Source organism: Phasianus colchicus, chromosome 13, assembly GCF_987193195.1.
Source record: "Phasianus colchicus chromosome 13, bPhaCol1.hap1.1, whole genome shotgun sequence".
NCBI classification, from domain to species: domain Eukaryota; kingdom Metazoa; phylum Chordata; class Aves; order Galliformes; family Phasianidae; genus Phasianus; species Phasianus colchicus.
In genome coordinates this window covers 1,262,627-1,284,476 of record NC_143448.1, presented here as the reverse complement: position 1 = coordinate 1,284,476, position 21,850 = coordinate 1,262,627, and the positions used below count along the sequence as shown (strand labels likewise).

Sequence of the window (21,850 nt, the reverse complement as noted above, 5' to 3'; positions counted from 1 at the left end):
CCAAACCAAATTGTTTCCCCTCTGCAGCCCCTTACGCTGCCCACCTGGCTCATCTGCCAGCACAGGCAAGCAACGTGCCTTGCCACATGCTGTTGCTTTCCCCAAGAGGACATCATATCTGCGCACGTGTGAGCGCTGCACCTCCTTCACCAATGTGTTATCGATTGCTGAAGGGACACAATACAACTGCCTGGCTACATTTCAAGCATTTCATAACTGATGGTTATTTAGAAGGTATTACATCAGCCTTGTGTTTGCTGCTAGGCTCTGGTAGTGGGCTCTGGGGTTTTCTTCCCCTTGCTCCGCAGCAGTGAGGGCAGTAGGGCTGGGCACGCTGTCTGCGGGAGGAGACTTGTGGTGCCTGGCCTGAGCGGCCGTGCCGCCGTATCACACCTTCTGGAAGCAGCACCCACACAAGTTTCCTCTCCTGGTGGAAGATGCTATGAGTTTACTACACTGCCACTCCCCAAGCCTGGTGCTGTTCGTCTGGCTCCTTTCTCTGCAGTTACTAAATATTAAATGGTTCAGTACAAAATATACATTTTGCTACTGGTTCATCAGCACAAAAAGAAGAAGTTAGGATACAATCTAGTGCCAGAAGCAGATAACACACATTAGAAATGCCCTTTTCCATCCACGAGCACAGCATACAGTTGGCTGGAACATCTTCTCAAGAGCATCGAGAGAGAGACTGCTCGTGACAGGTTTAATCATTAACCTTGATTGAAGAGCCAGTGTTTGCCAGCAGCTACCAATCCACGTGTCAGAGCTCACCCTTGAGCACTTCTGTACGAGGAGCAGAAAATAACCCGGCAGTGACTCAGCTCTCTGACACGTGGTGCCTTTCCTTCCAGTGCAACCCAAGCCAATGCTGCAGTGCTTGGGTATATCCCATCCGTGGCCCTTCACTCACAGTCCAGCACCTTGAAGGAAAATCTGATAAGGTACTGCCATTTCCAGGCTTGCTCTTCTGCTTTTCCACCCCGGTGTCCCCACATCCATCCTAAGGAAGCACAACTAAATGAACAGAGCTTTAACTATTTTCTTGCCAATGACCTCAACCCATGGGAATATACATCTGTGTAAGCTGTGCCACAGGCATCCAGCTGTGGCCACAGCTGGGGACCTCAGCTGCACTTCTCCATTGTGGACAGCAGCCAGCAGAGCCTCTGGCACATGCACCAACCTGGGAGGGTTCCGTGGGCAGTGTGCCTGGGGAGGGTCCCTGTCCCCAGGGCAGTGTGCGTGTGCCACCACCACTGTGTTCCCAGGGGGGACTCCTGCAGCAACCTTTTGGCACCAGCAGCGCTGCTACCGTGTGCTAGTGGAAACTTTATTCACTCCCTATTTTCAACACTACCATGTGAGGAAAGTCAGCATCATCTAGTCCCTGTAGAGCCTTTCGTAGCCTCAGACTCATCCGTTCCTCTCCGGCTTTGGGAAACGCTGCTTCTTGTGCATTTTGCTTTTGGCAGCGTAATGTGGTTGGGCTTCACCTTCCCAAGTCTGATAAACCAAGAGACTCAGAAACCTCCAATCTGCTTCAAAACAAAGCATTTAAGTTAAGAGAGATAAGCAGTAATGGAGCTGCTTGGCTTGGGAGCACAAATGCTAAAGGAGGATTCATGTATGCAGAAACCTCCTAACCTTTCTACAGTGTTTTTTTTTAACCCCTGCAAGCCCTGGGCAACATGGGTGGCAAGTAGAAGCCAATGTGTCATTTCAGATAAACTTCCTCTCCAGTTTGCAGTACCCTCAAGCATGGGAGCAGACAATGCTCTGATGCCAGCACAAAGCAACAAGGATGATGCAGGGTGGGGAGAGCCGAGCGCTCACTCCGCAGCCTCCTAAGTGCTCTTATTTCTGCTAGTTAAACAGATGCTGCCTTCAGAGGGGATTATGTGTCATCAAACCAGTCAGTTGCGACAACTAATTGTCTCCAGCAACAGTTTGGCTGAGATTGGCAGCTCAAGGGGCGTACAGGGGCACTGCCACCCAATGCTGAGTAGCATGGGGAGCACAGGGCTGGTGCTGATGGAGCCCAGCACAGTGGTGAAATCTAGGGTAACAACATTCTGCAGCCTGGGATGGGAGAGATTCCTGGTGAGAACAGCCAAAAGAGTAAGTAGTTGTAGAATGCAGCCTCGAAAATGAAAATATTATATACCTTCATATAAACTGATAGCTGAGCCTCATCAAGACTACCAGGATTGCTGCAGACCCAGGAAACTGAAATAATTTCGGGCACTGTAAAACACATAGAGACTGATGAAAAAGACTAGAAATGAGGAAATAGATGGAGAGGAGTTAATGGAAAAGGCAAGCAGTGAGTTAGGGGCTGGGGCCCAGGGCTGGGTGTGTTTCATGGCAGTGACCTCATGCTGCCAGCCCCAGCGCTCAGCTCACCCACAGCTGGGCAGGATGAGGACTGAGGTGGCTGAGTTCTCTGCCACTGCAGCACGGGGAAGCATCACCCTGCAGCCTGCATATCAGTGCTGCTCATTGGACAGACTCTCCCAGCCCAGTTACCCATGGAGGTATCCCAGTCTGGGATGGCATGGATCCCTCCCAGCTCTCCTCCTCTACTGCAACCTTCCTGCCCCCTCTAGAGGCTGCATCCCTTCCCACCAGCCCAGTTCCCCAGCACACAGTGGGTGGATGGAGGCACCTGAAGCTGTGTGGCTGCATGCACAAGGATGCAAACGTGGGCAAGGAAAGCCTCAGAGCTGGTTCATTCACAGCATCACATCCAGAGCTTGGTCAGTGCTGAGGGACAGGGCTGTCAGCTGCATGTGTGCTGCTGTCTATGGCCACTGCTGGTGGGGGCAGTGAGAGCCACCTGCAGCCCCAGTATGTGGCCCGAGGCCTGGAGGACACGAGCAAATTGTCACATGTCATTACATGAAAGAACCACTCAGCACTGTGCTGCTGCAATGCTGAGCCCTTCGGCCAGCAGCAGCTCTTCATCCACTGCACTCTCAGCACAAAAGGAGGGTCTGAAAGGAAGGAATAATTAATAGGAAATGCCTTAAAATGGAGTTGAATCAGAGGAAACTACAGAAAATGGAGATGGAGGAAGAGATCAAGGTCTGCGGGGCACCTGCAGGAGGAAACACCATCCCTGCTCTCTTACAGCTCCACTTTCTACCCCTTAGCATTTCTGATCTTGTTCTGGAGGACAGGGGAAGCTTGAGTCTCTGAATAGCAGCACTGCAGAGCTTCTGGGTCTGTGGGGACGTGTAAAGGAATGCAGCTGTCTCTTAAATAACAGAAGCTGACAGCCAGCTGTGAGCAGATGAGTGATCATGGCCTTGGCCGTCACAGCGAAGGAGCTCGTTTCAGTGACGAGCCAATGAAGCCCCATTCATCTATCCAGAGCCCATCACGAGACTATTAAGAGAGCATCTGTCATGAAACCACAGTCTCTTTAAATGCTTGAAAAAAGGCACAGTAAAAATAACTCTCCTTATTTACTTTTCTTTGGGTGACACAATTCCTGCAAATTTTCAGCAAAAGGAGCGACAAAACCTCCACTCCCTCTAAACTCATACTTACTGGTGAAGATGATGTCTTTTCCTGACATATACACAGCTCCTTTTACTGCTGGGTAACATGCAGGATGCCCAAAAAACAGAGATCCAAAGGGCCAAACTGCTGCTCTTGGACAGATTTGCTTTGGTATAGTCACAGTGCATCTCACAGACATGAGATGGCAGCTCCTGGATCTGGAGGTAGGCAGCTGGGCTCTGTAATGCACACCTGCCCCCTCTAGGAACCATAGAATCATGAGGGTTGGAAAGGACCACTGAGAGCTTTTAGTCCAACCATCAGCCCATCACCACAGTTGAGTGTCTGTGTTCAGCAGTGGTGGGAAAGACTTCACTGCGTGATGCACAGCTAGGTGTTTGTCATTCACACCGACTTGTATTCCGAATCAAATTCCTTGTTTTCTTGTAACCTATGTTTCATTGTCTCGGGTTGTTTGGAAAAATCAGCTTGAATGTGGATGAAAAAATGGATTGTGCTGATATGGGCTCAGCTGTAGGGCATCGTCTACAAAAGGTAGAACTTAATGCCCAAAGTTCCAGTATGGTGAAGCATTGCCTATGGCCATAGATTTTAAGCCAGGGTGAGAGTAAGGGTGAGAGTATCCTTAAATGTTTTAGAAAATGAGCCCCCCACTCCCCAAAAGACCTCGGAGCAAACTTGCAAATCATCACATCTGGGCTGGCCCCTGGCTTTTGGCCAAGCAGTGTATCTCCCACAGTCACTGCTCTGGTGTTTGATTCCACACCAAAGCTACACGGGGCAGATTTGTCTCACCTAACTCGGCATGCCATCCCAGCAAGCAGCCTGGCCTCGTCCCTTCCCAGCAAAGGGGGCTCAACCCAGCTGTTCCTCTCTACTACAGCCTCTTCTCTGGCAAGGCTGTAGTGCTTTGAGTAAGTCCTGAGAGCAAAGTGTGCATGTGGGCAGCACCTAGCCCAAGGGGCTGACCAGGACCTTCATCCCTCTGGGAATAAAACCAGCAAGTAATATTAAAACGATGTATTTTCACAGATTGCAATCAGGGCTTACAACGCACGAAGACTTAATTTCCTGCTTTCGGTCTGCTATCAGATTTTGTAGTTGGAATTGTGGGTTTGGTTCATGTTTGTAGGGTTTTTTCGCAGAATGGGAGAGTTTTCTTCTTTAACTACAATACATTCAGCCATGAAAATGAGATTGAAAATGATGAATAGGAAGCTGGAGGATTTATCTGAGATTGGCAAAGATTAATGGGAGCCTTATTCTTATCTGGTTGTTTTCTTTTCTCCCTCTCTTCCCTTAGCTACCTAGACAGCTTAGATCGAATCGGAGCTGCAGACTACCAGCCCACGGAGCAGGACATCCTTCGAACCAGGGTCAAAACAACTGGCATCGTAGAAACCCACTTCACGTTCAAAAACCTCCACTTCAGGTGAGTCTCAAATTGCACACACCAAGGAAGTTGGTGACGAGGCATTTCTGGGAGACATCAGTGCCATAAGTCTCTTAGAGTTATAAGACTCTTGTCTAATAATTCCTGTTTGTATATCAAACAGCTCTTTTTAAGACGGGAGCTTGTGCTGCCTTCTTCTAACCCAACCAACACCTCTTTGCTTGGAAAGACAATATGAGATTGGCCCCAAGTCTCATAAATAGACAAATATTGGCCAAATCTTTTTTCCAAAATGAGTTGATCATACACGGAAAGCGCTGCGTATTGGTGAACATGATGACAGCCAGCAGAGAGACCGAGCCAGAGGTTATCAACCTCTTGCTCTGCGTTTGGAGCCTTCCAGGAACAATTTGGCAGGAAAGTGCCCAAACTGCTGAAGGTCCCCTCACCCCACAACGAGCGAGCGCTGATGGTCCCATCCTGTGCCGCAGGCTCTTCGATGTCGGAGGGCAGCGGTCGGAACGCAAGAAGTGGATCCACTGCTTCGAGGACGTCACGGCGATCATTTTCTGCGTGGCGCTGAGCGGCTACGACCAGGTGCTCCATGAAGACGAAACCACGGTGAGTGCCAAGCGGGTCCCACAGGGCCCCGTGCTTCTTCACGGGATGCCGTGGAGCCAGCACCGCTGGGAGATGGCCGTGTGCTGGCTGTGGGACTGCAGTTACCTGCTTCTGTGCGCTGCTGCCCCTTTGACATCCCAAGGAGGCTTGTCCTCCTCTGCACTCCCCAAAAACAAGTCCTGCGTCCCAGGTAATGGTTCATGTGCTGGAGAAGTCACAGTGTTTTACTTCTCTTTTCTGGCTGATCTCTGTGTTTTCAAAGTGTGCTAACAGGACTCTATGTCCGGAAGCAGAGAGGCAGATGAGTGGGCTGTTAAAAGAAATGGAAGGAAGAGGTCCCATAGTGGTGCAGTGGAGTGGGAGCAAAGTGCCCTCCTGAGGCAGGCTCAGGCGAGGAGCAGAACCTATTTCTTCAGGCTACAAAAATTCATTTTCATGAGTAAAAGTGGAACTGCTTGATTTCTTAGGTAATTTGCTTCAGGAGAGCTTTTATAACTTCCCACTGTGACATTAGGCTCAAAATACCATCTGGAAATAAAGTTAGTAGGGACCTGTGCTCTCTGATATTAGAAAGAGTGCTATTAATACAAATGAGTTAAATACACAGAAAGGATGCGAGAGGACTCATTACTGTATTCTAGCCATTCATTCGGTGTGATGGAAATGAAAGCTTTGGGGACTAACAAGTGCAGCAAGCACCCGATTGCATTTGTCTAACAAAAAGGAGCCAAAAGCCATACTTCAACCTGGATAATTATTTCATCTGTGCTCAGTCTCACACCTGCCAGCCCTGCCTGTCTGAGGGTCTTTATTCTCCTGCTTGTGAGATGTCAGTCCTGCTGGTGAGGAGGAAATCGAGGAATGTATGCTGTTAGTTACCACTTGTTTTTTCCCAGAAGACTGGAGGAGCCAGCCTTTTCCAAACTGGCTATTTGAGTGCTGGCAAACTGTTGAATGAAATTGCTTGAAGTTTGTTTAGGTGGTACTGGGACCAGAATTCAGGGTGGTGTTCACATCATGACTATGTACCTCCAAGTAGCTAAGCAGTCCAATGAAGATACCCTGCGCCTCCTTGTGACTGCTCATTTATAACCCTCAGTTTTCACCTCCTTCTGCCCTTGTTCCTGATGAGGGATGCACAGTTCTGCAGGATTCACTGGGGAAGGACCATAATCTCCTGCCGGGATGTAAAAACCCAGGCAATAACTCAGTGCCACGCAGCCCTGCAGCTGAGTGAGTGTGGGGGGACACACTGGAGTTGGAAGCAATATGCAGGGAGAGGACAGGTGTTCAGGGCAGGGAGCTGAGCTGCAGCCTGAGAGGAGAGCAAGGTGTTCTGCTGGCTTGACTTTGGCTGTGATGCCCGAACCATGATGCTGCTGCTGAAATCGGGATCTGCACAGCTCCAGGCTCGCTTTTACATCAGTAAGGGTCCAGCACAGCACCGACATTTGCTCACTGTTCCCTTCTGACAAAGCCTTCCTGGGGATGCTGAGCAACGGGAGAGCAGAGGGAGCTGCTGTTCATTTACACATTCGCTGTAAATGCGGAGAGCATTCTGCTCCTGCACAGTGGGACACCCCTGCCTAACCCAGATCAACACTGGATCAATGTGTGGTCAGTGCAAAGCGGCAGAATGACAGCATGGCATCTTGCCTGCACCATGGGCAGTGGGGAGTGCAGCCTGGCAGACACCCTCTCAGCATGGCCCCAGGCACTCACCCTGCTCCCTGGTAGCATGGTGCCTCTCCAAACAGCAGCAGAACGCAGCACCTCTTCGGCCAGCTGATTTGCTGTCTGCCTGCATCCGTCACATCTGCTGGTTTTAATGACGTAAATCAGCTTTTATTGCTTCTCACTTAGAAAACACGAAAAAGAGGGCAGCTAAAGGCTGGGTGCTTATTGTCCATCTTTGTTTTCTGTAGAAACGTGTGCTGTGGTGCAGGCACTTCCAACTTGGTTAAGCCACTGAAAGTTTGAAGGCTGCACAGGTGTGAAGATGCCTGCGGAGCTTTCAGTGCTGGCAAGGGGAGAAAGGAGCCCTGTTGCAAGTCAAGTGCCCTAAAACACTTGCAGAGCTGGTGCACAGAGGGCACAGCTTTTCCTGATACATCATCATCCGCTTGGCAATAAGCGCAGGGCTTCGTAATGGCTTGCAATTGTTTCAAACAAGGCTGAGCAAAGAGCCTGATGAAACGCCCACTGAGCTGCCCCATCCTGAGGCTGGTAGGGAAGGGTCCCTAAGGGCTGTCATGGTTTATAAGGGACATGTTTTCTCCCCAGCTCCCCACCACAAAGAGCAACCCCATGGATGTCAAGGAAGGCAAGTGCTTCTCTGCATCCAGGTCAGAAAGAAAAGTTTCTGCATCTGAGACTTCTTGGCCCTTCTTCCCCCGCAGATCATGCTTTGCAAAGGAATGCCCAGTCGCTCACATTGCTCACATTGCCCCAGTCACCATCGTATGCCACTTGTCCCACAGCATCGTGTCCCGGGGCTGGCTGCAGGGCCACATGCACAAGCAGTCAGGAACAAACCCACAAGGAAATTCAGGCAGTGCTTGGTTTTGCATAACAGTGCTATTTTGTCTCAGTTGTGGCTTACTGTTGTGTTGTATGAGAAGAGATTATTGGATGCAAAGCCTCAACTCTGTAACTGGAAGGAGAGAGGGACAGCAATTACATCCATCAGTGAAACAAAGGCAGGTTTGCATTGTTCCTCCTCATGTTTTAAGACAGTGATGGTATGGGATTCGTCACAGGAACCATTGGTTCTCTGCTTCTTCTGCAGAGCAGCCATCACAAGAGAGGAGGAGGATGCATATTGCTGCCTCTGGAACGACGATATTTAGGTCATCCATATTGAGCTAAGACATGAGAGTATTGTCTGCATCCCCGTTGCTGAACGTGTAATGGGTTGGAGGCATCGTGTTGGTGACCCTGGATGTGCATTAGTATTGGCCTGTTGGTTTGTATTTCGTTTCATGACCTGCTTAGCGTGCTCTGTGCTATCATTGGGCAGGGAAAATTGAATTGCAGCACTCAGAAATTTCCTTAGCAAGCGGCAGCAGCCTGGGTGTCTTCGGAAATAAACCAGGAGGGGGATATGGGGTTTTTGTGCTTAGGATAATGGCCAATATCCTTATAATTTGCATGCTAGTTAGCACTTAGTTGCCAAGGAAAATACAAAAGAAGCCAGGTCAGGCAGCCCCATGGGGCTTCAAAATTGCCTCTGGAAGTAGAAAGGATCGAAGAATTTTGCCCTACCTGTCATCCCTCCAGGAATACCCTGAGTGGTGCTGTGTGTATGTTCTGGCTGAGACTGAGTGCGACGAGTCGCCCGCTCCTTGGGAAGGCACTGTGGTGCCTGGCAGGAGGGGAGCAGGGGGGCTTCTGTGGGGCCCTGGCACAGCCGTGCTGCTGTGGGCCATGCCTGGTGTGCAGCATGGCTTTGCTGGGCAGGGCAGTGAGGGTGGCACGGTAAGTACGACGATGCCATGGGACGCATTCCTGTGTTTCTCTCTGCTTCTGTTTTCAATCAGTACTGACGATAAAAATGCTTTCACAAATGTTCCGTGGGGGACCCTGCTGACCAGCAGTTGGGTGTCTTCGCTCCTCGTTCCCCTGACCACCCTCCACTCTCCCTTCTCCTCCTAATGGGCCCTGGGTGCTGCCCACACCAAATATCTGTGGGTTTCCACACGGGCACAATTCTGATGCCAGGCATAATGCAGCGAGCGAGCAGGAATGCAGCACACGGAGCTGGGACGATCCCAACATGCAGATTGCGGCCAGCACCGCTAACTACGTGTATTTGTGTGTTTGCACATTTGCACGTGGTTACAACCTCCTGCTGTGCCGTTGTGGAGGAGGGGGGGTCATGTCCCACCAAGCTGCGTCCGCCAGCAGCTAAAGCTCAGCAATGCAAAGGGGAGCGTTAATCAGCACCGCTCCGGGCTCAATAACACGTGTGTGCGTGGGTCAGAGTGGGATGGGGCAGGCGGAGCGTCCTGCCCTGCAGGGTTGCCAAATATCGGGGGGCTGCGCCGCTCTGCGCCAAAAACCATCGGCACTGCGACCGTGCGGCCGCGACGTCTGCGAGTCCTGCGTGTGCCTCGGCGGCCCCACGCTGTGCCATAACTGCGTCCTCAGCGCGCCCGGCGGACGCGGGCACCGACGGCCAAGCAGCACCGAGCCTCGGCACCTCCACGACCCTGCCTAGCCAAACAAGGGCCCAAAAATGAGCGTTTGAGACACCAACCAAATTTGGCAGGTATGGAGCTTCTCTTGAACCAAGAAAAAAAAAAAAAAAAAAAAAACACCCATTGAGTTGGGAGTTGGAAGCAGCGGGGAAGATGGTGCTAGGGTGACTTTGCCGTGAGCTCCTCCCGCGGTCGGTGGGCCGTGCAGCTCTCTCACCCGTCTTTTTTCACTCCTTTTCTCTCTTTCCTTTCCTGTGTGTTTTTTGCATGACTTTAACCACAACGCTGACTTCTTGACCTGATGACGAGCAGCTAACGTTCTTCCCCAAGGCGTGGGCTAACACCACTGGTGGCTGCCTAACCCGTAGCTGGCTGTTCTTAGATGCCCTTCTCTGTGTTTTTCTTAATACTTTTCCTCTTTTTCTCCTCTCTGCTGAACACTTTTTGTTCAAAGAGAACTAAAAGCAAATTTCCAAAATTCCTAGACAAGCCCAACGACAGACGACAGCACTAAACAAAATAACTGAACAGACAAAGCTCACGGCAAGGTCATTCCCCAGCCCATGTCACCTGCAGGTCTGCTTCCAACTCGAGATTAATTCAAGGATCTACCAGTCCTTGGTTAATGTAAAGAACGATTGTGTGCCGCACACGCTCAAGAAAGTTAAAAAAGAAAAAAAGAAAAAAAAAATTTAGAAAATCTGCATGAGCTGCACCGACACATGAATCCGATCAAAGGGCAAACGTGACTCCTGGTCCATGCATGGTGCATGATGATTTTGTGAGCTGGGATCCTCTAAATTGTTTGCTATGCGAAATCAGAACAGCTCTATATAGCTGAATGCCCTACAGTTACTAACTGTACGCCAGACATTATAGGGACTGCATCTGTGTATGTATATGTGCATTGTTATAGGGATGGCATATGTGTATGTTCAGCTGTATGTATATATACATTTACGATGTATATTGTAGCTGTTGTGTTTTTTTTGTTTGTTTGTTTGTTTTCCTCCTTAATTCAGTTGTTTTAGATTTCCTTACATGTTGAACAGCCCCGAGTCAGTGCCTTTAGCCTGATGTGTTCTTTCCATTGCAGAACCGCATGCACGAATCACTGAAACTGTTTGACAGCATCTGCAACAACAAGTGGTTCACAGATACGTCCATCATCCTCTTTCTAAACAAGAAGGACATATTTGAGGAGAAAATCAAGAAATCTCCACTGACGATCTGCTTTCCTGAGTACACAGGTAGTGAGAAAACTCATGTGTGGGGCTGCAGGGCAAAGGGATGGGAGGGCTGCATGTGGCATTACCCAGCCAGGCAGGCAGTGAGCTGAAAGAGTTCTGAATGCACAGCTGTGCTCCCATCAATTTCTCTGCAAAAGGTCTTTTTTATTCTTCACTAAATTCCCAACCATCTCCAGTCGGTCACAAAAAGCACGGGAGTGACTTAAGAGTTCTTTGGCACTGAAGAGCCACCGCTGCTCATCAGGGCATTTGCACGGTCAGGGTATTGGCACAGTGATGGCATTTGCAGGGAATTGCATAGCCCTGCTTCCTGCTGCCTGCCTGGTGCCTGACCTGCTCATGAAGGGAACACGTCACCCATGCAAAGTCTGCAGCTGCACCCTGCTGCTTCCCGCTGCAGGTCCCACAAACCCTCATTACCATTCCGAGAGGGCATCATAAAAATAAACTTTTATCATCATGAATTATTTAAGTTCACCAGAGACATCCAGATGAATCAAGCTGACAGACAGAGAAGTGGATCTCTTTGTCAGGAAACATAGCTGTGAACCGGGAGCACCAGGAGCGTCACACTTAGGGGCAGGCCAACAAATTATTAACCAGAGCTATCTACCTCTGAGCACTTCGTTTATGCTGTGAATAGGGAAGAGCAATCCACTCCTGCTCCTCTGGGCTGCATGGTGGATCATCAACTCTGCCTGAGTTCTGAGGAGCATCTGCAGGTTTCCTTTGCAGGGAAGGTCCGGGTGTCTGTCGCCACCACCACCACATCTCAGCCATCTGCTTGTCCCCTTGCTCCAGGCAGAACCACAATGCTCTGGCAGAACCACAGTAATCCTGGCACGTTAGTCTAAGAGATCTATACTAGAATCTATACTAAAAGATCTAATACTTGAAGGGAGAATATAAACAGGAGGGAGAGCGACTCTTTACAAGGGTGGATAATCACAGGTTAAGGAGGAATGGTTTTAAACTGAGACGGGGGAGGTTTAGGTTAGATATTAGGAGGAAGTTTTTCACTCAGAGGGTGGTGAGGCACTGGAACAGGTTGCCCAAGGAGGCTGTGGATGCCCCATCCCTGCAGGCATTCAAGGCCAGGCTGGATGTGGCTCTGGGCAGCCTGGGCTGCTGGTTGGTGACCCTGCACATAGCAGGGGGTTGGAACCAGATGATCTTTAAGGTCCTTTTCAACCCAGGCCATTCTATGATATGACGCTCTGATCTAACAATGGAAATGGCACAGTCTTTGTGGCTGAAGGCTCACAGTAATGCCAACCTCACATTTTTCGTGGTTGCAGATTAGAATGTTGCTTGCTCTCTTTTTGGATCACTGTATTCTTTATCCAGATTTTTATCTTCCCCTCTTCCTCTGTGCAGCAAACCTGCACCTTCCACTCTTTCCTCATCAAGTTTTGTGCACCTAATTTAGTTAACCCTCCCAGAAGTCTCCCAATCACCCCATTCCCAAATAACACCCTTCCATAATTCTGATGGCAGAGGTTGGAGCAGCCAGGAAGTGTTAGATACCACTTGTCCTCCCCAAGATGAGTTCTGTTCTGGGGGCAGCCCTCAGCTCCCATCTAAGTGCTGGGAGGAAAACAAACATGGTTTGCTCCTAGAACACTCCATCCCAGGCTGAGCCAATGCAGCCCTCTCCTGCTCTCAAGGTATTCCAGATTCCCTCGAGGGGCCATTCTGGATGCCCAGTCCAGAAAGCCCATAGCAAATGCTTTGTAGAATTGGGAAAAGCAACGTGAAGTGGAAAGTTGCCCTGGGGTTAAAAAAAAATATCTGATGAAAGCCTGTGAATCAGACAAGTGGGATTCTGACATCAAAAGTCGGTTACACAAAATGCTTTTAATGAAATGAAGTTTCTGATGTCCATTAGTTCTGCTGGCAGAGAATTATTAGAGAGCTGCATTCACAAATGTGCTAGCTGCATCCTAGAGCACTGCTTATTTCCATCGCCTTAATTCACCCGCGCTTTCAGCTAATCCTCAGTGCTCAGCTGCACAGCAGCACAATCCGGTCTGTGCTCTGAGCCATGCTGCTGTTTGTGATTCCGGCCATCCAGGATCTAAATACTAAATCCTCGAGTGACCAACATCCCTGCATCTCCCAGTGTCCTGCTTGTGCTCAGCGCACAGACCTGGCCCAAACTCTGCACAGCTCCTCGTGCAGCATCCTGCTCCCGGCACACATCTTGTCAAGTGCATCTCAAGTCTTGTGGCCTCCGTGTTTTCAGACAGCAGTGGGGGTACAGATGACAGCCACTCCTTGTTGCCTTCAACCGCAGCAAATCACAGCCCCAGGGAGAGCTTCACTATCCCATAACAGTGTCTACCCAGGGGTTGGACCTGATGATCCTTATGGGTCCCTTTCAACTCTGGATATTCAGTGATTCAGTGAAAACAACAATTGAGAGAGAAGGATCCAAGTGTGGATCCATGCAGGGGCCAGGAGAAGCTGAGCCCCCCAGATCTGTGCCAGGTGGAGCTGTGTGTGTCAGCCAGTGCCTGTCATCCCGGATGACTTTTTTAGAGCTTCTTAGAACACTGCTTCATGTGTGAGGGCTGAGGTTTGGCACAGAGACTCGTAACGAGGAACTCCTCCTGGCACGATTTTGGCCGTGCAATCCTAAGTTACCCGAAAGGCCCGGTGAGGTGGTGGATGTCTCATCCCTGGAGACATACAAGGTCAGGCTGGGTGGGGCCCTTCTTTGATTCTGAGTGAGCATTTTTGTCTTTCAAAAGAAAAGAAACAGAACCACCAACACCTCTTTGTAGCGCGGTGCCCTAGGACGTGGTGCTGTGGGTGCAGGTCCATGCGCACACCCTAACCAGCTCTTCCCCTCTGGGCTCATCTCTCCGCAGGCCCCAGCTCCTTCACCGAGGCAGTGGCGTACATCCAGGCGCAATACGAGAGCAAGAACAAGTCTCCCAACAAGGAGATCTACACACACATCACCTGCGCCACCGACACCAACAACATCCAGTTCGTCTTCGACGCTGTCACGGACGTCATCATCGCCAACAACCTGCGGGGCTGCGGACTCTACTGAGGCCTCAGCAGACAGGTCCCCCTTCTGCTTCCCCTCCTTGGAGGGCGATGAGGAAGGAACACGTGAACCCTTCCCTCTGCCCAGAACTGCAGCATTTCACCTTCCCCGGCCCCCTCCCGGCTTATTTGGGTTTATTTTCGATGAATTCCCCTTGCTGCCTCTTTCTGCTCCTCCGTTCCCATTCGCAGTGCTGTAGAAGGAGCTGATGCATTTCCCACAAAGTGCATTTCAACTGCCAAAAAACAGTAATACCCCATTTAAAAATAATAATAATAATCAAAGCCTTAAAATATTTGTCAGCAGCAGCGTAGTTTGGATCCAAACCTTTTTTTTTTTTTTTCTCCTTGAAATTAAGGGATATTTGTAACGCTTGCTATTTATCTCTTCCAAAATTGCCATCTCCTGGGCAGCAGCGAATCGTTTTGATCCCATAGCTTCAGCTCCTGCCCCAGGAGCCCCAAGAAAAGCCCCAGCAGCCCAGCTCTCTGCTCTGCTCTCCATCACTGACACAGCCACCGGGGCCTGAGTGAGACCGGCGCAGTTACGGCACCTCCTAAGCGTTGCCTAAAATTGTTGCAGATAACAGTTTTATCTCAATATTTTCAGAATTAATGTTACGACCTGCCTGGTGCTCCCAGTAAAGTGGCTCCCATCCCCAGCCCCGTTGTGCTTTGCTGGGTCCCATGTGGAATGGCTGTAGGGAAGTGCCCACGGTGGGGACTTCCCTGTGTGCCAAGGGAGGACGTGTCCCAGCCAGGGCTCTGTGCATGTCATGGTGGCCCTGGGAATGCTGGTGGCAACTCACAGCCCTCTGTCCCACGGTGCCCCGGTGGGGACTGCAGAGAGGTGTCCCAGAGCCCTTCCAGACTGACTGCGGAGCTGGATGTTCCTAACTTCAGTCCTGGAACACCAGAAATATTCACACTGGTTTCCTGCAGCCAGGCTGTACCTGTAAGACAGGGATGTGCTTTTGGAAGCCCCATTGGAAGCCAGCAGCAGCAGGTGGATTTGTCACCCATGCCCCTGCATCCTGGAGGGGTGGCTCCAGAGGTAGTGTCCCCATCGGGTCACCTGCCAACCAGCAGATGGGGAAGGTTGACCTGTCTGCTTCGTGGGGAGCTGAGCTGAGCTGAGCCGAACTGAGCCAAGTGATGGAGCAGGAAAAATGAAAGGAGAGGGGAAGGGGGGAGAGCAGGGGACAGGTGAGTGGGGAGGGGCTGGGGAGCTCAGGGGTTGGAAACAGAAGTTGCAAAAGGACGGTAAGGGAGGTGGAAGCAGCAGGAGGGAGGAGAGGCTGAAGAGCTGAATGTTAGTTCCAAGTGATACCTTAAGTGTATGTCACTGTCAGCTCCAGCATGGAGCACCTCATGTGCAGAGTGCCCCAGTGCCTTCACCAGCAGCAAGGCCTTATTAAGCTCCATCAGCAGAATCAACTCAGCAGCATGTGGGGTTTGGAGGTGCGCTGTTTCCACCCCTTACTGTGCCTGACATTTTCTCCAATTCACCAAGTTGCAGAGGCTGTCTCCAGTGAAGGCAGCACCAAACCAAAGCCTCAGGAGGGTCCAGAATGGAGCATGCAGGGATATTTCAGGGAAGAAAGTGTGGATTAACCCCGGATGTGGCTATGTCACCACTCCCCTGTGACTGGCAGCCCAGTCAGTGTCCCCAAGATGGGGAGTGGGGGCAGGAGGCAGTGCTGCACATGGAGCCTTTCCTTTGGCATTTTGTACATCTAAAGCTCCATTCCAGCTGTTGCTGCTGGTGTTCTGTTCCCTCCTTCCCAACAGACATGCTTTCTGGAGGCGATGCTCCTCTGTGGGGTACCACATGCAGGGCACACTGAGGGGTCCCAGCAGAAAGGAAGAACCTGGTGCTGCTCTGTACGCAGTGAGAGGGACAGGTTAAGTGAGGTGATGGCAAAACTCCATCAGCTCACTTAGCTGAAGGGCAATTCCAAAGACGCAGAACCCCGCAGGAGGAAAACCTCTCCAGGGGCTGATAGCAATAAGCACACACCCACAAGCACACCTGAACACACAGCCGCGTGCTCCAAGGCCACATCTCCTGAGCCTTTAGGGACCCCCTCAGAGAGCGCAGCACAGCTGTGCAAGCGGCCCCGCAGAGACAGGAGCTCTGGCAGCACCCAGTGCCCCGCAGTGCCTTCACCACGACCAGCCTCAGCCCTCCGCCTCGCACACAGAGTTGAAAGAGGAACCCCACTAAAACCCCACTCCCAATGCAACACCCTCTCCCCGCTCCTCCTTTCCCCCTGCAGCTCGACACAGGAGCAGTGACCGTCACCGCGGCTCTGGGCTCTGTCCCCTCCTCCCACCGGACCGCCGAGCCGCTCCTCCCGCATGTCTGATGGCCCCAACTGCATTAACTGTAATTTTGTACGAAGAGTGACTGTCCATTGGTTTAATAGAACGTTAGCTATTGTAATAATTTATTGGCTGTCAGTAATGTATTTATTAGTTACCAAATGTTAATAAAGTGCCAGCTCTTTTCTAGTGTGAGAGGGTTTTATTTGGTCTCCCTTGGCATGTTCTGCTTCTTGGCCCCAGCATCGGCCGTTCTTCTGCTCTGTGCACGTAGAGCAGCCATCCATGTGCTGGGTTTCCTGCTCTGGCCTCGCACCTGGAAGAGCACTGGCAAAGAATGAAGCCAGAAAGTGAGAGATCTTCACCCCAACATGGCCATATCTGCCCTTCTCATTGCCAACGCAAGCAGCCAACTGCAACACTGCCAGAGTAAAGAGCAGCCATGTGCACCGCGCTCTTTGGAAGACCCGGCCTTCTTCTGTGAGGCTGTCCTGTTGCAAGCATCTGCATGAAAGGCATTCAGACAAACCGTGGCGATTTGGCACCATGCATTGCAGACGGCGTCTTCGGCTTCTCGCCGGCGTTGCCCCAAGCCTTCCTCCAGCGTCGTGGCTGCACACCCAGCACCAGCAGCGAGCGTTGCGATGTTCTGCCTCTGTCAATCAGCGCCGGCACAGCGACAAAAGAGCTATTTCTGGTTCGTTTCAGCAAATCGTGCTTCTCCCCCACCATGGTGACACAATACTTGGAGCACCTTTCGGTCCCCTCAAAATAACACTCGTGTCACTTTGTTCTTTTGTGTTTGATCCAAAGGGCTTCCATTACCGGAGGCAAGAAATAGAAAGCATGAATACCAGTTTGAAGAAAGCAAGGGAAATTTTTCCATCAGCCTCAGCGTAGGAAAATCAGCTGTCACTGCTCCTGCCTTCAGTATGTTCAGCGCTGCAACTTCAGGAGGACCTGGCCTCGCAGCCCCATCCTGCAGAGCCAAGGACCAGCTCCAGGAAGCACCAGAGGCTCAGGAAGAGGAGTTTTCCTTTGTGTATTTGTCCTGGGGGATTCCTAACATCTCCTCCAGGGTGGTGTCCTGCATGAGCATCTGGAAGTCACTGGGGCTGTTCTTGCTGCATTTGGGGCTTCCATCCCCCAGGCACAGCCTTTGTTTCCTCCACTCCTCCACCACTCCTTTATAATGTACATGTGGAACAAAGTGGGGTGAACAAGGAAACGAAACCTGCCCTGCTGCCTGCAGGAAAACCTTTTGCAAAGGCCGCTTGGCCAAGATGAGAAGAGCCGCATCCACTTGTAATGGTTTGTTTTCAATCAATAGGAGTTTTTAAAATATATGTATAAGGATCTAATGAGGTCCAGAAGCTCTGGAAAGCAGCTGCTTGGCATTCACAGCTCTGCTTTGCCAAGGAAACGACAGCGTAATCTCAAAGCCTTTCGAGATGAAATCAGACATCTGCTAAATTTTGCATGCAAAAGCTGCAGCCGAAGTGTAGCTAAGAAAATGACTCACTAATAAAACATTCATGGAAAACTCCAAAATGTGTAATTGGGTCATCATTTCATTAGGGAGCACCTGCACGCTCCTGGATGGCGAAGGAGCACTGCGCCCCGACTGCCAAGCCCACAGCCCTGCAGCCCCTCGGCATCGCCTCCTTCTGCTCTCCTTTCCCTCTGTCCCACAGCACAGGGAAGGCCGGGTGTGGTTTGCTCACGCATGAAAGGACTATTAAACAACACGGCTTTTAGCGGTTTCCTCTATGTTCCTGCTCAAGCTCTCACATGCTTTAAGCCTCCCCAGAGCAGCCCAGGAGGTGGGCTCAGCAGCTCCCTTTGTGCCCCGCATTTCTCAGCCAGGGGCTGCAGTTCCCAAAGGCTGAGGATGTGGCTGCGGGCTCCGTGGGGCAGCACCTGCCCCAGCCCCGTGCTGCACCCTGGGCTGTGCCCCACTGTGATGGCACCACGTGGCCCACAGGTGGGTCACCCCAGAGCCCACAGCCCCTTCCCAGCCCTCTCTTTGGGCAGATGATGAGTCAACAGCTCTTTCTCCACTGTTTCTTGTGACTCCGGCATCAGCCCTGCAGGAGCAGGGGGTGGTGGAGGAGAAGCTGCAGCCCCATGCCCTACCTCGCCCCTACCCCTGTCTGACTGTATGGGTTTTGCTTCCTAACCATTTCAGTGTGGAAAAACCAGTTCTCCTCTCCTCTAACTCTCTCTCTTTGCCTTTCTCTCCTCCTCTCCATGCTCCCTGTTGCAGAACCGCATGCACGAATCTCTCATGCTCTTCGACTCCATCTGTAACAACAAATTCTTCATTGATACCTCCATCATTCTCTTCCTCAACAAGAAAGACCTATTTGCCGAGAAGATCAAGAAGTCCCCCCTGACCATCTGCTTCCCAGAGTACGCAGGTAGGTGTGGGGCTGCAGCTCAGAGCTGGGGAGGGTCATGGATACTGAGGCACCTCCAAGGGTGCACCAGCCCAGGGCATTCCTTGGGGACTTGTTTACGTTTAGTGAATTCTTGCGGCAAGCAGCGGGGGGGCAGAGCGCTCTGTGTGCATCCCAAGTGCAGAAAGCTCCACGCCCTGAAGTGCTGTGAGCGCCTTCACCAGCATCTCTGCTGCTTGTGGTATCGTGGCTCTCCTCCTCCTGCCTGCGGGGCTCCCGAGGCGCTCACTGGCCCCGGCTCAGCCATCCTCTCCCCATGCAACACCAGCCACACGGCACAGCTGTTGGGTTGTCTGCAACCACACAAGGGGATGGGTCACCATTGGCACAGAGAAGACCAAGTCAACGAGGCTGCAGTCAGGGTGCTCCAGCGCTTGGCCGTGCTGATGGGGCCCGAAGAGGAGTGGGGCTGCGAGCGCCCCAGGGCCACAGCTCCCACCTCACCCTCTGTGAGATGCAAAGTGCAGACCTGGGGGGAAGGAGTCTCTACAGTGGAAATCTTTCAAGTCACAGGAGATTCATACTTTTTTAAAAAGAGTAAATGAAACCAACATGGCTTGGGAAAAAAAAAAAAAAAAAAAAAAAAGAACCAAGGAAACACCCTAGCAAGATGTCTGCTCTGAATATTCTAAGGGAAAGAAATTATCTCCTATCTGGAAAGCTCCAGCACCTCCCATGAGGGCTTGGTGCCCCTGCCCTGGTGCACCCCTGTGCCCCCATGGGCACCCTGGGGTGATGCAGATGGGCCCAGCCACAACATTCCTGGATCCCAGCACAGACACAGCACCGCTCCCACTGTCCTTCCTGGCCAGTCCCCAAAGCACATCAGCCCATTCTCCATCCCCAAGGCTGGGGGCAGCCCTACGACCACATTCTGTGTCTGGAAGGAGGGGAAGCAGTGCGCTTGAAAAGGAAACTAAATCTGCAGATAACAGCAACTCTCCCAAAGGCGATTTCAGGGGCATAATTCAGGCTTTGTAGCTCCCTGCGAGGAGCCTGGTGCAGCCGCTCTCATCACTGTAAGCAGCTTAATGCCATAATGCACATTTTTCAACCCGAACATCTGGCCCTCCTCCAGCCTGCGATGCTCCCCAAAGCACCAAGCAAAGGGCACTGGTGTGGCATTGAGGGGCTCCCACACACCACAGGGTGCCTCTGGCCCATCCCAAGCAAGTCCCTTGTCCCACCCATGGGTGACGGCGGAGGGGGCACCCAATGAACGTCCCAACCCTTTCCGTGATGTTTGGCCCTGGGGCTGTGCAACACTATGGGATATTCGGTGGGGTCTCACCGGTGCTGCTGGGATGGGCATCCCTGGGGGTGAATGGATATTCCTGGGGGTGGATTGGCAACACAGGGATGGATGGGCATCCCTGGGGATGGATTGGCACCCCTGGGGGTGGGTGGGCATCCTTATGGATGGATGGATGGGTGTCCTCCGCCACAGATTCCATTTGCTGGGGGAAATAGGGGGTGGGGAGGGCACATTTGTGGCACCTGGGGAGGGAGGAGCCTGTGCCAGAACCCAACTGCTGGCAAAGAGGGAGAAAAGGGGTGAATGTTGAGACAGAAGGGGTGGATGGGGGGGAAAGGGAGAAATTGGAGTGGGAAATGGGGTCAAAAAGGAAGAAGGGGCAAAAGGGCTGTTCCTGCAGAGCCGTCAGCCCCAGGGTGCCGGGGCACAAGGCTGAGATCCAGGCTCCCATGAAAGAAAGCTGAAATGGCTAAAAAAAAAAAAAAAAAAGGGAAAAAAACCATGGTTTGGGGCTGTTCCTTCCCTAGTCGTGGGGTCCGACCTGACGCCCCGATGCTGCCTCCTGTGCCCACAGGTCCCAACACCTACGAGGACGCGGCCGCCTACATCCAAGCACAATTCGAGAGCAAAAACCGCTCTCCCAACAAGGAGATTTACTGCCACATGACGTGCGCCACGGACACGAACAACATCCAGGTGGTGTTCGACGCCGTCACCGACATCATCATCGCCAACAACCTGCGGGGCTGCGGCTTGTACTGAGCCCAGCCGCGGCTGTGGGCCCCGCGCACCCACCCACACCGCACCACACACCGAGCGCGACGGGAGAAACAGCGGGACGGAAACAAAGTCGTAACCATAATCATGCGAGTTGGTAAATAAAAAGGCGTAAGGAAATTATATATATACGTATATATATATATAAAAACAAAACAGACGAAACAACAAATCCACCACCACCTTTCTGTTGGTCTCAGAGCTGTGGGGCAGGAGGGGGGGACCTTCCCACCCGCTCTGGGGTTTGGGTTTTCTTTGTTGTTTTTCTCTCTCTCTTTTTTTTTTTTTTAATTTGAAATTTCTGTGGGGTGAATGGGTTTATTCCCTACTTCCCTACTCAAGGATGGCTATTTTTATTTTATTTTATTTTATTTTATTTTATTTTATTTTATTTTATTTTATTTTATTTTATTTTTAAAGAGGGAAATGATAGCAATGGCAGAGCTCGCCCCTGACCACGCGCCCTGGCCAGCAGGGAGCTGAGCTGCAGCCCTTCTCCCATCCCTCCCCCGGCGGTCGGGCAGGACGCACGGCGGCACTCAGTGCAGGCGGAGACGAGCTGCCACCCGCTCTCCTCTTTCTGTTTTGTTTTGTTTTTTTCCTTTCTTTCTTTTTTAATCCCCCTCCCCCCCACGTAAGTGACCCCCCTCCCCAGCCGGCAGTCGGGGTGCGGGCGGTGCCGTTCTCCATTCCGGGGTTTTTTCCCCCATTTTCCCCCATGCAGAAGCACAGCCCTCTGAGCTCCCGCCTCACCGCACCGCGGCCGCCGCCTCTCTTGTCATCCGGGTTTGATCTGGGGGCTCCGGGGAGGGGGTATACATAAATATACTTTTGGTTTTTCTTTCTCTCTCTCTCTCTTTTTTTTTTTTTTCTGTTTGTTTAGGGTAATTTTTTTTTTTCATTTTTAACTCTTTCCAGTGAATGCTTTTCCGTGCTGCTTTTTTCTTCACACACACTCCCCCCCCCCCACTCCTCCCTTTTAGTGA

At 51.4% G+C, this 21,850-nt stretch overlaps 1 protein-coding gene across 3 annotated transcripts in view; it reads left to right on the top strand.

Moving 5' to 3' along the window:
- The window catches only part of GNAO1 (G protein subunit alpha o1), a 117,436-nt gene extending 96,435 nt beyond the window's left edge, over positions 1-21,001 (top strand). The window contains exons 5-8 of one of the 3 annotated variants that reach the window (XM_031615481.2): positions 4,832-4,960; positions 5,413-5,542; positions 10,838-10,991; positions 20,662-21,001. In XM_031615481.2, the coding sequence (XP_031471341.2) occupies positions 4,832-4,960; positions 5,413-5,542; positions 10,838-10,991; positions 20,662-20,849 (601 nt within the window). In that variant the 3' untranslated portion in view covers positions 20,850-21,001. Of the gene's footprint in view, positions 1-4,831; positions 4,961-5,412; positions 5,543-10,837; positions 10,992-13,864; positions 16,564-18,639; positions 18,794-20,661 lie in introns of those variants that run through there. The other 2 variants (XM_031615480.2, XM_031615479.2) reach the window with 2 other exon arrangements.
- Positions 21,002-21,850: the final 849 nt, after the last annotated feature.